Source organism: Chiloscyllium punctatum, chromosome 18, assembly GCF_047496795.1.
Source record: "Chiloscyllium punctatum isolate Juve2018m chromosome 18, sChiPun1.3, whole genome shotgun sequence".
In the NCBI taxonomy this organism is placed as follows: Eukaryota; Metazoa; Chordata; class Chondrichthyes; order Orectolobiformes; family Hemiscylliidae; genus Chiloscyllium; species Chiloscyllium punctatum.
The window spans coordinates 79,760,573-79,777,031 of NC_092756.1; the positions used below are offsets into that span (position 1 = coordinate 79,760,573).

At 44.1% G+C, this 16,459-nt stretch overlaps 2 protein-coding genes across 2 annotated transcripts in view; one reads left to right on the top strand and one right to left on the bottom strand.

Moving 5' to 3' along the window:
• Positions 1 to 5,150, bottom strand: part of phf5a (PHD finger protein 5A) — a 43,248-nt gene extending 38,098 nt beyond the window's left edge. The window contains exon 1 of the mRNA XM_072588549.1: positions 5,027 to 5,150. Within this exon, the coding sequence (XP_072444650.1) occupies positions 5,027 to 5,078 (52 nt within the window). The 5' untranslated portion in view covers positions 5,079 to 5,150. The remainder of the gene's footprint in view (positions 1 to 5,026) is intronic.
• Positions 5,151 to 5,473: 323 nt separating this feature from the next.
• aco2 (aconitase 2, mitochondrial) overlaps positions 5,474 to 16,459 on the top strand; it is a 55,608-nt gene continuing 44,622 nt past the window's right edge. Inside the window, exons 1-2 of the mRNA XM_072588548.1 lie at positions 5,474 to 5,597; positions 15,040 to 15,179. Of these exons, the coding sequence (XP_072444649.1) occupies positions 5,562 to 5,597; positions 15,040 to 15,179 (176 nt within the window). The 5' untranslated portion in view covers positions 5,474 to 5,561. The remainder of the gene's footprint in view (positions 5,598 to 15,039; positions 15,180 to 16,459) is intronic.

The following is a 16,459-nucleotide window of genomic DNA, read 5'->3' on the forward strand; positions in this document are numbered from 1 at the left end:
ATTTACTGTATCCGCTGCGGCCTCCTCTATATTGGGGAGACAGGCCGACTACTTGCGGAACGTTTCAGAGAACACCTCTGGGACACCCGCACTAACCAACCCTACCGCCCCGTGGCTGAACACTTTAACTCCCCCTCCCACTCTGCCAATGACATGCAGGTCCTTGGCCTCATCCATCGCCAGACCCTGGCCACACGACGCCTGGAGGAAGAGCGCCTCATCTTCCGCCTAGGAACCCTCCAACCACACAGGACGAATGTAGATTTCTTCAGCTTCCTCATTTCCCCTCCCCCCACCTTATCTCAGTCCCAACCCCCGGATTCAGCACCGCCCTCTTGACCTGCAATCTTCTTCCCGACCTCTCCGCGCCCCCACCCTCTCTCCGGCCTATCACCCTCACCTCCTTCCACCTATTGTATTCCCAGCACCCGTCCCCCAAATTCCCCCACCCCCTACCTTTTATCTCAGCCCGTTTGGCACACCAGCCACATTCCTGAAGGGCTTATGCCCGAAACGTCAATTCTCCTGTTCCTCAGATGCTGCCTGGAGTGCTGTTGTGGACCAGATTGGTGCCAATTGCATAGGGTTCAATCCCTACTCAGTGTTGGATGGATATGGGACCTGCTTCCTTTCCCTACTGGTAGTAAAGGTTATTATTTGTGTACAAAACCATCTTCAGGTACAGAACAGAAATAACAGTTTTATATTGCCTCTCCTCATCCCACAAACAGAATTTCATCTGCCATGTCTCAGTCCACTTCACCAGCGGTAGGACTCCTGAGGTCTCTTACCATCTTCCTCAAAGTTTATAACATTCCCAAGCTTTGCATCAGCTGCAAACATTGATATTATGCCATTTATACCCAAGAACAAGTCACTAACATACATCATAAGGAATAAGTGTTCTCACACTGACCTCTAGAGGGTAGCACTGTATACTTCCCTCCAGATCACACGCTGCTGCAATTTTATAATCACTGTCAGCATCTATAATCCATTGGACTTTAATTATGCCAAAAGATGATTTAATATTCCACAATAAAAGGTAAGAACGTTAACATTAGGGAACAGGATTGATCCCTTCCACCCTAAGACACTGCCCAAGCATTGGTTTGGGTTGTTGGTGGTTTGCACTTTATTTTTCTGCCTTGGCTTTGTTTCTTTCAAATTCAGATGTGTTCCGATATTCATAGCCTTTTTTTGTGGGTGTTTGGGAGGGGGGCATTCCAGATTCCAACTTAGCACAACTTGGATACTCAACCTTTTTTCTTTCAGCCAAGTCATTATTAAATTAGATGAGAATTTATGGTCCATGAAGAGACTGCAGGGAATTATAGATCATACTGTCAAATCGGGTTTAGCATGATACAGTACAATTGGAGGCCAATCAGGTCATTGAGCTTGCTTGGTTCTTTGAAAGAGCTACCCAATTAGTTCAGTTTCTCTCTCATGTAGCAAAGTCCCAACGTATTACATCTGAATAATTCAAGGGGAATAAAAATATGGGATTTTAGCTAAAACTATACAGGACAATAATCAGACCACATCTAGAATATTGTGAAGAGTTTTGCCTCCTTTACCGAAGGAAAGATATATTGGTAGAGGTGACAAGTAGGTTAGACCGGGGAAACCCAGTGGATGTGGTCTACCTAGACTTCCAAAAGGCCTTTGATAAGGTGCCACACGGGAGGCTGCTGAGCAAGGTGAGGGCCCATGGTGTTTGAGGTGAGCTACTGGTATGGATGGAGGATTGGCTGTCTGACAGAAGTACTGGATTAGTGGTGCTGGAAGAGCACAGCAGTTCAGGCAGCATCCAACGAGCAGCGAAATCGACGTTTCGGGCAAAAGCCCTTCATCAGGAGGCAGAGAGTTGGGATAAAAGGTTCTTTTTCGGAATGGCAGCTGGTGACAAGCGGTGTCCCGCAGGGTTCAGTGTTGGGGCTGCAGCTATTCGCATTATATATTAAATGATCTGGATGAAGGGACTGGGGGCATTCTCGTGAAGTTTGCTGAAGTTAGGTGGACAGGCAGGTAGTACTGAGGAAGTGGGGAGGCTGCAGAAGGATCTAGACAGTTTGGGAGAGTAGTCCAGGAAATGGCTGATGGAATTCAACGTGAGCAAATGCGAGGTCTTGCACTTTGGAAAAAAGAATCCAAGCGTGGACTACTTTCTAAATGGTGAGAAAATTCGTAAAGCCAAAGTACAGAGGGATCTGGGAGTGCTAGTCGAGGATTCTCTAAAGGTAAACATGCAGGTTGAGTCAGTGATTAAGAAAGTGAATGCAATGTTGTCAATTATCTCAAGAGGGTTGGAATATAAAAGCACCGTTGTGCTACTGAGACTTTATAAAGCTCTGGTTAGGCCCCATTTGGAGTACGGTGTCCAGTTTTGGGCCCCACACCTCAGGAGGGACATATTGGCACTGGAGCGTGTCCAGCGGAGATTCACACGGATGATCCCTGAAATGGTACGTCTAACAGGAGGAACGGCTGAGGATCCTGGGATTGTATTCATTGGAGTTTAGAAGGTTAAGGGGAGATCTAATAGAAACTTACAAGATAATACATGGCTTGGAGAGGGTGGACGCTGGGAAATTGTTTCTGTTAGGTGAGGAGACGAGGACCCGTGGACACAGCCTTAGAATTAGAGGGGGTAAATTCAGAACAGAAATGTAGAGACATTTCTTCAGCCAGAGAGTGGTGGGCCTTTGGAATTCATTGCTGCGGAATGCAGTGGAGGCTGGGATGCTAAATGTCTTCAAGGCAGAAATTGATAAATTCTTGATGTCACAAGGAATTAAGGGCTATGGGGAGAATGCTGGTAAGTGGAGTTGAAATGCCCATCAGCCACGATTGAATGGCGGAGTGGACTCAATGGGCCGAATGGCCTTACTTCCGCTCCTATGTCTTATGGTAGTGAAATCAGTTCTGTTGGTTGATCCCTGGTATAGAGAAATTTTCTAATGAGGATAGATCGAGTGAGGGGAAGGGATGGTCTAGTGATATTATTGCTAGACTATTAATCCAAAGACCCGGGTAATGTTCCAGAGACCTGAGTTCAAACCCTGCCATGATAGATGGTAAAACTTGAATTCAGGAATCCATTGGTGATTGTCAGGAAAAGCCTACCTAATTCACTAATGTCTTTAGGGAAGGAAAATACCATCCTTACCTGGTCTGGCCTACATGTGACTCCAGACCCACAGCAATGTGGGTAACTCTTAACAGCCCTCTGGGCAACTGGGGATGGGCAATAAATGCTGGCGCAGCCAGTGATGCCCTCATCCTGTAAATGAATTTTAAAAAGTTCGGCCTGCACTCAGTGGAGTGAGAAGCAACCTTATTGAAAGGTAAGATTCTCAGGAGGCTTGACAGGGTAGATGCAGAGAGCTTGTTTCCCCTTGTAGGAGTCCAGGACTACAGGGCATTTCAGAATTATGGATTACCTAGTTAGGACAGAGACAAGAAGGAATTACTTCTCTCAGAGGGTTGTGAATCTGCAGAAAGCTATGACATCTGGGTCATTATATCTCGGTCTTCAATACACTTAAAGATTTTTAATCAAACAGGGAGTCAAGGATTATAGGGAAAAGGCAAGAAAGTGGAGTTCAAGATTATCAGATCAACCATCACCTTATTGAATGACAGAGCAGATTCGATGAGTCAACTGGCATATTACTGCTCCTAGGTCTTATAGAAACTAAGGTTTTGGCAAAAGTGTTACTCATTCCTGCCATCAGGATCAGAAATTCAACAGAAGGATGCCTGGAATAAGGTGAACTTCTGGACCAGTTGAACTCATCCAGCTCGGCTGTCTCAACAAATCAGGATTGGAGTTAGGCCTTGCTGGAGCTCAAAAGCTGCAAGCATGATTAAACCATGGTTAGAAATGCAGCTGATTGGAGACAAATTGAAGTTAATGCAGCAAGGGGAAAACAGTGGTGAGAAATGAAAAGTAGACATTGCAAAAGAGTTGGAGATTCTTTGAGTTTTGTGAAGGATGAGAAGAACAATCTGACAATCAGGCACCCTCTCCATCATGTATACATTTAGAGACTGATAGTAAGATAAACAGTGTTGCACTTATCCACAGGCAGCACAACATATAGAAAAATATTACATCAATCTTCCACATCTAATTCCTGAAGATTTACTGTCTGAGGTCAGGCCACAGTAAAGTATGAACAAACTGAAAAATATGACTTTTTTTCCCATATTCACTGTATTTTCATGTTTTCAGAAGTAAAGCAGGTTTGTGGGCAACTCAGGTTACATAGGGACTACTTCAAAGCTCTAAGTGCACCAATCCATTTGGATTCAACGTATCGCAGTTTTACTATCACTGCCATTAAATCTGGTTCCACCACACTTTCAGAACATGGTGACTCAGGTAATAAGTCCATACCCCATCCATACAAATCTCTTATTCTTTTGACTATCACAATAAATCTCACTTGCTCCCTCATTTTAAGACTTTTTTTAAACATCCTTCCTAGGATTCAGTGCAGACACTCCCTAACTCAGCAGAACCATGATTCACGAAAATTCACTTCTTTGGCGCTCGCTACTTCTATTTATAAAGCCTAGCAGCCTACTTTGCTTTTAGTTTACCCAGTCGACTTTAAAATGCACACAAGGCCCAGGTCCTTCTGATCACTGCTCTCTGTGCCCTCCCTCCCACCAACTTCCAGAGTTTCTCTCCAACTGACAACCCAGAACGCCATGATTCACTGGTCACAGAGGAAGTGGAGGACAAGGGTCGAGAGGGTGGTGCTGGAAAAATCACAGCAGGTCACGCACCATCCGAGGAGCAGGAGAATCAACGTTTCGGGCATAAGCCCTTTCATCAGGAAGGGGATGTGGTGGGAGACCGGCGACGAGTGGGGCGGGAGGAGAAGGATGGAATGGGGTTGAAGGCTGGTTCTCCCACGTGGTACCTCCCCCAACCCAACGAGACCTTTCTGGCTAATTCTGACCCCCCATATTACCCACACTCGGTGTAAGTGTGTTCCCCTCCCTCACATACCCACACCGGCCTGTTTCCTACAGAAGATCAAATCTGGATGATGCTTCGCCATTTTTCATTCCAACCGCCACACGCACAGAGCCGCCGAGAGTCACTTCCGCTCAACCTTTGACCCCCCCAACCCCAGCGTGTCTATCCTGCAGATTTTGTTTCAAAATGAAACTTCAGTGCAACCATCCGGAGCTTTATTCGATTGGAACTCAACAGCAGTCCAAAGAAAAATCCAACCATAAAATTTTAAAAGACGGAGAGGACTTGGGCTGTGTGGCCGATCGTCACTTCCGGTAGGACATATAAGGATAATATTTCAACAAAACCCAATCGTGGAGTTGACTCAGCGAAAATATCGCCATGGTATCACTTCATTTTTGTGATCTGTTTGTTTCAATGAGGCGTATGGTTTCATTTGTGGTGAAGAAGGATCAGCGATTGTCAGCAATGTTTTTGTGACTGAGCGGTTAGGACCTGTAGCGGTCGCTTATAAAGGGCGGCTCTGTGACGTCGTTACGCAGCGACATCTTTGTCAGTGAACAAAATGGCGGCGCGCGTCCTGTTTGTCCGCGGGCACCAGGTAACCACAGCGCGGCCTTTCACATAACCCGGGGCGGCGAGGCGGTGGCCGGTTGTGGCGGGGGGCGGATACACACCGAATCGTCTCCACCGTTGCCTCAAAATAAACAAAAAAAAAACCCCACCTCAGGCCCGACGCCGCGATTCGTAACCGTGGCTTCATCCCCATGGCAACCAGTTCATTTGCCGGGTACACTCCGCTTGGGATTTTATTTGGGGGGGGGGGGGAGAGCGGCGGTGAAAATAGAATTGAACATTTCGAACTAAGTAAAGGGAGAGCGGAGGGCAGGGTTTAAGGGCAGCAATCTGCTTCTGGGGCGCCAAGGTGACGGCAAGGTGACCCCGGTCCTGCTCCAATCTGTCACAGCTTTTAAATGTAGTCACTATTAAACTCTCTTCCATCAACTCCATGTCTCGTTTAAAGCCGTTTTGTAAGCTTCATTTGGATTTTTAAAATCAAACTATAACTGTAAAGAAACCCTGAAAGAGCACAGCACATTCTTGTATAAAATCGACATTGACGAATCTCTTTTATGTAACGGTGTTTTAAAGAAACTTTTATTTTCTAAAATGGGATAAGTACTGAAAACATTCTCGTGGGGCTGGCTGGAGTACTGTCCAAAATGAGGTGATTTGCTAAATGGTCTCATTGAGTGTAATGCCTGCATGGTTGCCAGTTCATCAATGTTTGGGCACATTGATGCTTTGGGTAGCATCCCTGTTATAGGAATTGGCCGTGCTGAATTGCCCATAGTGTTAGGTGAAAGGTAGGTTAAAAACAATGACTGCAGATGCTGGCAACCAGAGTCTAGATTAGAATGGTGCTGGAAAAGCACAGCAGTTCAGGCAGCATCCGAGGAGCAGGAAAATCGACGTTTCAGGCAAAAGCCCTTCATCAGGAATACAGGCAGAGAGTCTGAAGGGTAAATGTAGGGGAAGGGGTTTGGATGGGTTGCTCTTCAGAAGGTTGGTGTGGACTTGTTGGGCTGAAGGGCCTGTTTCCACACTGTAAGTAATCTAATCTAACTAAAGAAGGATGTCAAGGTGGTTGAATCTGCCCAAGGTATTGCACAGAACAGATTGAGTACATGGATAAATCTGGATAGATAAATCTCTTTACTTAGAAGACAACTCATGGTTTTATTTAATTCAAATGGTGTGGCTAATATTCAGTAGACTACTATTAAATTTCCATCTCTATCTTTTGGCAAGGTGGTGAGTCATTTTCTTGAGCTACTGCAGTTTGTGTGGGTTTAGGTATGTCTACTGTCCTACCAGGGAGGAAGTACTAGGATTCCGATCCAGTAACAGTGAAGGAACATGATAACGTTCCAAGGCAGGAGGGTATGTGCCTGGAGAGAAATGTACAGGTAGAAATGTTCTCGTATATATGCTGTCTTTGACCTTCCAGTTGCTTTGGAAGGTCAGTTGTAGAAGTCTTGGTGAGTTACTGCAATGCATCTTGTCAGTGGATTGCTGCCACTATGCATCGATGGTCAAGAATTTTGAAGGTGATGGATGCCAGTTGAACAGGGCTGCTGTGTTACAGATAGCATGGAGCTGTTGAAGCAAGTGGGGAGTATTCCAATAGATTTGTGATGCTGTCTTGTAAATAATGGGCAGGCTTTGATTGTGAATGTCTTTGGATAGATGAGTATAATAGTATAATGACTTGATAGAATGCTATTTGTGTGGATAGTAGAATTTTTCTTCCTTTTATAGACCTTTTTTATTCAAAATTATTCCTTTATTTACTGATTTTCCTTCCTCCATGGACTTTTAAAATCAAGCGAGATTGTTGATTATTGGGATACAGCCACTCATTGTGTAATGCTTTTGTGTTGGCAAGAAAGCTTAAGGCCTACAATATTTACCTTCATTCTGATTAGCTCCCATTTCACTCATGGTGCAAAACTTTAATGCATTGGTAAGGTCCTAGGGGGTGTTCCTGAACAAAGAGACCTTGGAGTGCAGGCTCATTGCTCCTTGAAAGTGGAGTCACAGGTAGATAGGATAGTGAAGAAGGCGTTTGGTATGCTTTCCTTTATTGGTCAGAGTATTGAGTACAGGAGTTGGGAGGTCATGTTGCAGCTGAACAGGATATTGGTGTGGCCACTATTGTAATATTGCATGCAATTCTGGTCTCCTTCCTATTGGAAAGATATTGCGAAACTTGAAAGGGTTCAGAAAAGATTTACAAGAATGTTTCCAGGGTTGGAGGATTTAAGCTATAGGGAGAGATTGAATAGGCTACGGCTGTCTTCCCTGAAGCGTCGGAGACTGAGGGGCAACCTTGTAGAGGTTTATAAAATTGAGGGGCACTGATGGGATAAATAGACAAACTCTTTTCCCTGGAGGAGGGGGTGGGGGTCCAGTACTAGAGGTCATAGGTTTAGGGTGAGAGGGGAAAGATATAAAAGAGACCTAAGGGGCAACATTTTCACGCAGTGTGTGGTACGTGTATGGAATGAGCTGTCAGAGGAAGTGGTAGAGGCTGGTACAATTGCAACATTTAAGAGGCATTTGGATGGGTATATGAATAGGAAGGGTTTGGAGGGAAATGGGCTGGGTGCTGGCAGGTGGGACTAGATTGGGTTGGGATATCTGGTCGGCATGGATGAGTTGGACCCAAGAGTCTGTTTCCATGCTGTACATCTCTATGACTATAACTCTTTAGCAGAGGGCATTTGACTAAAAGCTGTGGTTTTGTTTTGCAAATGTAATATATCATTTACTTTGTAGTTGAAAAAGTTGGCAAAATTTCTAAATTGCACATGAGATTGAACATTAACAAGTCAGGTGATATCAAGGACAGAGGCCAATGTGAGGTCTCTTACTTTTGCTCTCTGTTATGAGTGAGAGTACCACTTTAATATGATTTCTTTTAGATGTAATTATTGTGTTCGGACTAATCCAAATATGTGCATTTTTAAAAAAATAGTGGTTATCCGAAAGCAGATTTTGAAATGTCAGGTTCTCTGTAAACATCAATGTTCTTTGACATTTCTGTGATCCAGTAAATTGCCATTGTTTCAGAACCTGTTGTACTGATACAGTTATAAGTATTACCTTACACTGCCCTTGGTCCTTATTGCTAATGGAATAGTTTCACCAGCACTATGCACCATTTCACTCCTTGCTGAGTCTGTTGTAGCAGCATTGGGCCCTCTATGATTTCCTGCCTCGGGAAAAGGTTTCCATCAATCCTCTACATTCATTGTGACTCATTGAAGGAGTGTTGTATCCACCAGTGCTGAGCATCCTTTGTTAATCTGCCTAATTGGGCACTGTCTATCAATCAATTAAGGTATAGCACTGAGTGTTGTATTGCTGTTTGGCCACCTTGACATCAAAGGATGCATCCCTGATATTCAGAGATGCGCATTCCACTCGGAAATTCTCAACAGTGCAAGTTTCATTCCTCAGGGAATGTGTGTCACTGGCAATAATGGCATTTATTGTCCATTCCAGTTGCTCTGAGAAGTTTTTGATAGAATGGTGTAGTCAGTAGTCAATCATATTGGGGTGAGGCACGTGGGTGGCAGACTGAGATAAAGGGAAAGAATCTCGCTCAGAGGCAGGAGCGAGCCAGTTAGAATTTTACTACAGTTTGATGGTTTTGTGATCATGTACCAGCTTTTAATTTTTTTAAGTCAAATTCTTATGATCAGACTGGTAAGAATGAGATTTGAACACATTCTCTTGAAATGTCCAAGCTTGTTTGTTCAGTGTATAAATAAGCTGCTACTTGGGAGCAAGGACCCAGGCTGATTTTTGTCCCCCAGACCGCAGCCCAGCATGCCAATTGTAATGTAATATTTTTGGAAATCCAAACATCTTAGATTGACTAATTCTCCTTCATTCTACTTGTTTGTTACCTACTCAAATATCTGATAAATTTGTCCAACATTATTTGTCCTCCTTGAATCCATATTCGCTCTGCTTGATTAGGTTCTGTTTCTAAATGCTGTGCCATTACATTCTTAATATTAACTAATCCTTAATCCAGATGTTAAGCTAACTGGCCTTTTTTGTCGTCTTTTTTGAATTAGGGTGTAACATTGGCATTTTTCCAATTGTCTGGGATTCTTGGAAATGTATCAATGTATCCACCATCTCTACCTACTTTTAAAATCCCAGCTTACATCAGATCAGGTCCAAGTGACATGTTGATGTCTAGCTATATTAGTCCTTTCACTTTTTTCCTTCTCCTCCTCTCTTTCCCTCACATTAGCCTGTTAATGTTTAATATTTATGGAATGCAATTTGTGTCCTGTGCAGTGAAGATTGATGCAAAGTATTTATTCTCTGCCAGTTCCTCTACTTCAATATTATTTCCCCAGTTTATGTTTACTTTGGCCACTGTCTTCCTTATATATTTAAAGAAGCTTTTGCTCTTTGTTTTTATATTACTTCTAGTTTCCCTTTTTTGTCATCCTTTGGCTATTTAAAACTTTCCTACTCATTTGTCTTATGACTAATCTTTGCTGTGTGGAACTTTTTTTCAATTTGATAACTATATTAATTTGCTTGGTAAACTTCCTAGAATCCTCTTACCTCATGAGTATATGCCTTTGCTGTGAGTTGTAAGCTATTTTCTCAAATAGTCTACCATTGTTCCTCATCTGTCTTTTCTGCTAAACTCCTTTCCCAGTTTATTCCAGCCAACTCTGACCTCATCCATATGTAATTACCGCTATTTAAGCTCAGCACAGTTGTTTTCAATCCAAATTCCTGTCTCTCAAAACTGAATGATAAATTTTGTCTTGTTATGGTCACTGTTTCCTGGGGGCTCCTGTGTTGCATATTACCAGATCCAACATAGCCTGATCCCTGGTTGGATGCACAATATCTTGTTCTGAAAAGCTGTTCTGGAATCTTTCCTTGTGGCTTCATCTGCTAAGTTGACTTTTCTATTCTGCATGAAGATTAACATCACCCTTTGTTTTGTGTCCTAGAGCAGTGACTGATAGGAGACATTAAGATGACTCCCATCAGTGTCATCTTCCCCTTTTTTTGTTTCATACCTGTACTCCTATTTGAATGAGTACTCTCATCTTTTGATTCTAGATAATTTCTTGCTATTATACTTATTCCATCTCACACTAACAAAGCTACCTCACCATCCGACCGTCTCTGCCTGTCCTTTTAAACAGTCACATATTGCTGAATATTTAGCTTCCAGCTTTGATCTCGTTGTAACCATGTCTCTGTAATAGCTATAAGATTTGACTCATTTATCTATATTTGTATTGTTAATTCATTTATTTTGTCTGAATTCTGAGCACATTGAATTGAAGAGCAACCAATTTTGCATTTTTACAGCCCCACCCGCCACACGGTGCAACCCAATTTGCTGTTGCTTATTACATTCGTATACTGTTCCCTTCCAGTTCCACTCTTGGTCTCACTGTAATTACCCTGCAGTGCCATCATATCCTGCTGCTTTGTAAGTTTATGTATCCGCAGCCTCATGCCCAAAAGATAAGTTTGTTTAAATCCACTTTACAGCGAGTATTCAATTTACCAGGACACTGTCCTGCACACCTTTCTAGTGCATACCATCCCACCAGAACCATACTAGTGCCAGTGTGCAATGAACTGAAGCCCATTCCTACCATACCACTCTCTTAAGCCATGCATTTAAGTCCTTTACTTTATTTGGCCTGTCAGTTTGCCCATGGCAGAGGTGGTAATCTTGATTATTACATTGGCACTTCTGCTTTTTAGTTTAGCTCCTAAGCTTTGTGGTGTTGCTCGCTGGCCTGCATTTATTTGCCCCAGGGTAAAAACAATGACTGCAGATGCTGGAAACCAGATTCTGGATTAGTGGTGCTGGAAGAGCACAGCAGTTCAGGCAGCATCCAAGGAGCAGCGAAATCGACTGATGAAGGACTTTTGCCCGAAACATCGATTTCGCTGCTCCTTGGATGCTGCCTGAAGTGCTGTGCTCTTCCAGCACCACTAATCCAGAATTTATTTGTCCCACCCCACACCCAATCCCAATTGGCCTTGAAAATCACGGAATCCCTACAGTGTGGTAGCAGGCAGTTTGGCCCATCGCCCCTCTGAAGAGCATCCCACCCAGACCTACCCCCAGTGTGTGTAACCCTGCATTTCCTGTGGCCAATCCCCTTAACCCCCACGTCTTTGGACTGTGGGAGGATATTGGAGACCCAGGGGAAACCCACGCAGGCACAGAAGTGGTGGTGCGCTTCCTTCTTGAATCACTGCAGTCCATGTGCTGTGGATTGACCCATAATTTCTTAAGGGAGTGAATACCAGGATTTTGACCCAGCGAACGTGAAGGAGCGATGATATATTTCCAGGTCAGGATGGTGACTGCCTTAGTGGGGAGCTTGCAGGTGGTGGTGGTGTTCCCATGTGTCTGCTGCTCTTGTTCTTTGACATGGAAGCGATCGTGGGCTTGGAAGGTGGTGTCCAAGGTTCTTTGGTGAATTTCTATAGTGCATCTTGTATTTGGTACACACTGCTGCTATTGAGTTTCTGTGGTGGAAGGAGTGGATGCCTTGGATGTGGTGCCAATCAAGCGAGCTGCTTTGTCCTGAATAATATCAAGCTTCTTGAGTGGTTTGGATCTGTGCCCACCTAATGCAAGTGGGTAGTATTCCATTGCATTCATGACTTGTCATGTAGCTGGTGAACAGGCTCTGGGGAGTCAGGAGGGGAGTGACTTGCTGCAGTTTTCCTAACCTCTGACCTCCATGGCTAGTACAGTTGAGTTTCTGGTCAGTGGTAACTCTGAGGAAGTTGATAGCGGGGGGGGAGGGGGGGTTCAGTGATGGTTACATTTGGTTAAATTTGTGTGGCCTTAATGTTACTTACTGCTTATCATCCCGAGCCTGGATATTGTCCAGATCATGATCTACTTTGAACATGGACTGCTTCAGTATCTGAGGAATCACGAATGGTGCTGAACATTGTTCAATGATTGGCGACCATCTCCAGTTCTGACCTTATGATGGAGGGAGGATAATTGGCGAAGCAGCTAAAGATAGTTAGGCCTAGGAACTACTCTGCAGAGATATCCTGGAGCTGAGATGACTGACCTCCAACACCCAAAACCATCTTCCTATGTGCCAGGTATGACCCTAACCAACAAAGAGTTTGACCCTGCTTCCCATTGATACAATTTTTCTTGGGTTCCTTCATACAACACTTTGTTGAATGCAGCCTAATGTCAAGGGTTGTCACTCTCGTCTCACCTCTAGTATTCAGCTGCTCTGTCCAAGTTTGAAACCAGGCTGTTGTGAGGTCAGGGGCTGAGTGGGCCTGGTGGAAGCCAGACTGAGTATCATTGAGAAGGTTATTGCTGAGCAGCAGCTGCTTGATTGCAGAGTGAAGGGACAACCCCATGGAATAGAAATGAAGAGGAATTTCTTCAGCCGGGGGTGGTTAATCTGTTGAACTCTTTGCTGCAGAAGACTATGTAGGCCAAATCATTGAATGTAGTAAGACAGGGATAGGTTCTTTGATTAGTAAGAGGACCAAAGGTTACAGGGAGAAGGCATTTGAGAAGCATATCAGCAATGATCAAATGGTGGAATAGACTCAATGGGCTGAATGGCCTCATTCTGTTCTTACATCTTATGGTATTGTAGTCTAGGTCACACCTAAACTGGGTAGTTATATAGGCTCCCAAGACACTGCTTAACTCGCTCACTTAATAATCAAGTTTCAGCTGGTTTTAGTTAAGCTATTCTTTCAATGTATCTCTTGAAAATAAACTTGCTCAAAGGTCACACTACATAGTTTAAAAACTGCAGCTTTTACTTTAATGCCAGTTACAAATTACAGACTAAACTAGGCTTGTGCAAAATAAATATTTAAACCCATTCTTATACAGCAAAAGTATGCACTTAGTCCAAGGCTGAACTGAATTTGGTAACATCTTTCTCCATAGCCCTGCTCAACTTTCTTTAAATTATAGTCCAGTTGTATTTTGAAGTTACTGTATTATCTATTTCCGATGCTCTTTAGATTACAGCATCACGCTGAGTATTGAGTTTTGTTTTTGTTACACCCCTCGACCACAAAAAAACTGCTCTTCCCCACCTACTTCACCCAAAGAAACTTCAATAATTTTGGAAACATTTAACAAATCTCTCTTTAATTGTCTCTCCTTTACCAATAGCAGCACAGCTTCTTAAGTGCTATTGGATAGGAAGGTCCAGAATTTTGACCGGGTGGTAAGGAGATTGTGATACAGGTTACACACAGTCCTGACTTAGAAATGTAGGTGATGTACCCTTGTATCTGCTTTCTTTGTCCCATCTAAAGTTCCTGGTATGGAAGATGCTGTCGACAAAAGCAAAACTGTTTCCATCCACTTTTCAACCAGAGTGTTCCAGATCAGGTCAACAATGATTTAGTTTCTCCACAAGTTGTGGACTTGGGCTGAGGACAGTGTCGAGCTTGGCTATTACTCTGTTGACAGTGGGACAGCTTGTCAACGCTCTGGAAAAAAATTGTGGTCCTGCAGAACATTTGAAAGTTTTGTGCATAAGGCTGCATTTACCAACTTGCTGTAGTTTGTCTCTTGACAACTAAATATGCAGTTCTCAGAAGTTACTGGATTGTCAGTAAATTGGAATCTTGTTTTTTTTTCCCCACCCCCCCAGTTCAGGAATCCAAACCTAACTGCTCCTATAGCTGAATCAGACCTGGGGCTGGGTAATGATTTTGTACTGTGTTCCCTTCCCAGATGTGACTGCAGTCTCTTAAACTTCAAGCCCCATTCTGAATGTTGTTCCCACCCTATCTGACCTTGGCTTTTGACTTTCCTGCCACTTGATCTTTTATTTTCTTAAAAAAAAGCAAATTATCGCGGATACCAGAAATTGGAACTAAAAAGGGAGGGCGCTGTTGATTCTCAGTAACCGGAGTAGGGGTGGCACAGTGACTCAATGGTTAGCGTTGCTGCCTCTCAGCACCAGGGTTTGATTCCACCTTTGGGTGACTGTCTGTCTGTGTGGAGGTCTTCCCGTGTCTGCGTGGGTTTCAGGTGGGTGCTCAGTTTTCCTCTCACAGTCCAGAGATGTGTAGGTTAGATGGATTGGCTATGTTCAATTTCCCCATCGTGTGCAGGGTTATGTAGGTTAGGTGGGTTAGCCATGGGGAAATCCAGGGTTACAAGGATAGAGTTGGGAGGGGTGGCTCTGGGTGGAATGCTCTTCAAAGGGTCAGCATGGCCTCCTTTGACCAAATGGCCTGCTTTCTCACTGTAGGGATTCTGTGTTCTGGCAGCATCTATAGACAGAGAAAAAGTTATGTTTTAAGTCTGTTGTGACTCTTCTTAGGAACCTTTTTGTTTTGTACTGTTGCTTGTGTAGTGATATACTTGTTATCGTTTCATTGAAAATGCAAAGCCTGTGTCTTGTTTGAAATTAAAGTTACCGTATTGTGTGTTTTTTCACTTGCAGCTCGGCCTGGGCCATGGTGCCCGGAGGTACCATCTCTCTGCTCTGTGTAGACGAGCCAAAATAGCCATGAGCCGCTTTGAACCCCAGGAGTACATTGATTATAAGTTACTGCAGAAGAACCTTGACATCATTCGCAAAAGGTAAATGGAAAGGCTGTTCTGAGCTCTGTGGAGTGTACAGAACCTGCTACCACAGAGAGTAGTTTATAATCATTGTAGAATCCCTGCAGAGTGGAGGCAGACCCATTCAGACAATCAGGTCCAAACTGACGCTCTGAAGAGCATCCCACCAAGATCCATATCCCTACCCTCTCCCCATAACCCCACATTTCCCATGGCTAACTCACCTATCTTGCACATCCCTGGATACTTTGGACAATTTAGCTTAGATTCCCTGCAGTATGGAAACAGGCCCTACGGCCCAACAAGTCCACACTGCCCCTCTGAAGAGAAACCCACCCAAACCCATTCCCCTATCCTATATCTACCCCTGACCAACACACCGACCACTGTGGGCAATTTAGCATGGCCAATTCACCTGCACATCTGTTTGGATTATGGGGGCATACTGGAGCACCCGGAGGAAACCCATGCAAACACAGGGAGAATATGCAAACTCCTCACAGACAGGCTGGAATCGAACCCAGGACCCTGGTGCTGTGAGGCAGCAGTGCTAACCACTGAGCCACCATGCTGCCCTGTCCACCTAATGTGCACAATTCTGGGCTGTGGGAGGAAAGTGAAGCACCCGGAGGAAACCCACACAGACGGAGAATGTGCAAGCTCCACACAGTTGTCAAAGGGAATCGAACCCAGATCCCTAGCAGTGTGAGGCAGCATTGCTAATCACTGAGCCACTTTGTGACACAGTTGTAGTGTCCCTGCCTCTGAGCCAGGAGACCCAGTTTGAAGCTGTACCTGTTACAAGAAAGGTAACAACATCTCTGGGCAAGTTGATTAGAAAATATCTGGATCGTTTTAAGGGATAGCTAAATAGGTATATGACGCAAAAGTGAATAGAAGGTTATGTTGACACGGTTATATGAAATCAGGATGTGAGATGATAGTCGTGGGACCTTGTGATCACATCGACCAGTTGTGCCATAACTCTTGTGTTCCTAAGAATACGGTTTTCCTCCAAGCAGAGAAGGCTGAGGGGAGGATCTGATTGAGGTGTACAAAGTTCTCAGGGGCACAGTTAGGGTGGGTACAGTCAGTTCTTCTATAATGTCATGGTTGTGTTCTTGTGCAACCCCGCATTCTAGCACAATCCTGCTTTAGAAACAGAGCTTAGTGTTGGTGCTGTAATTGCGTTACAGCCAACACTTTTTAAAAGTTCGCACAGTAGAAGCAGCGTCACCAATTCGTTAATCACGTCGCAGTGAATTTGCGATGATGAAACTTGCGTTATAACAGATTGG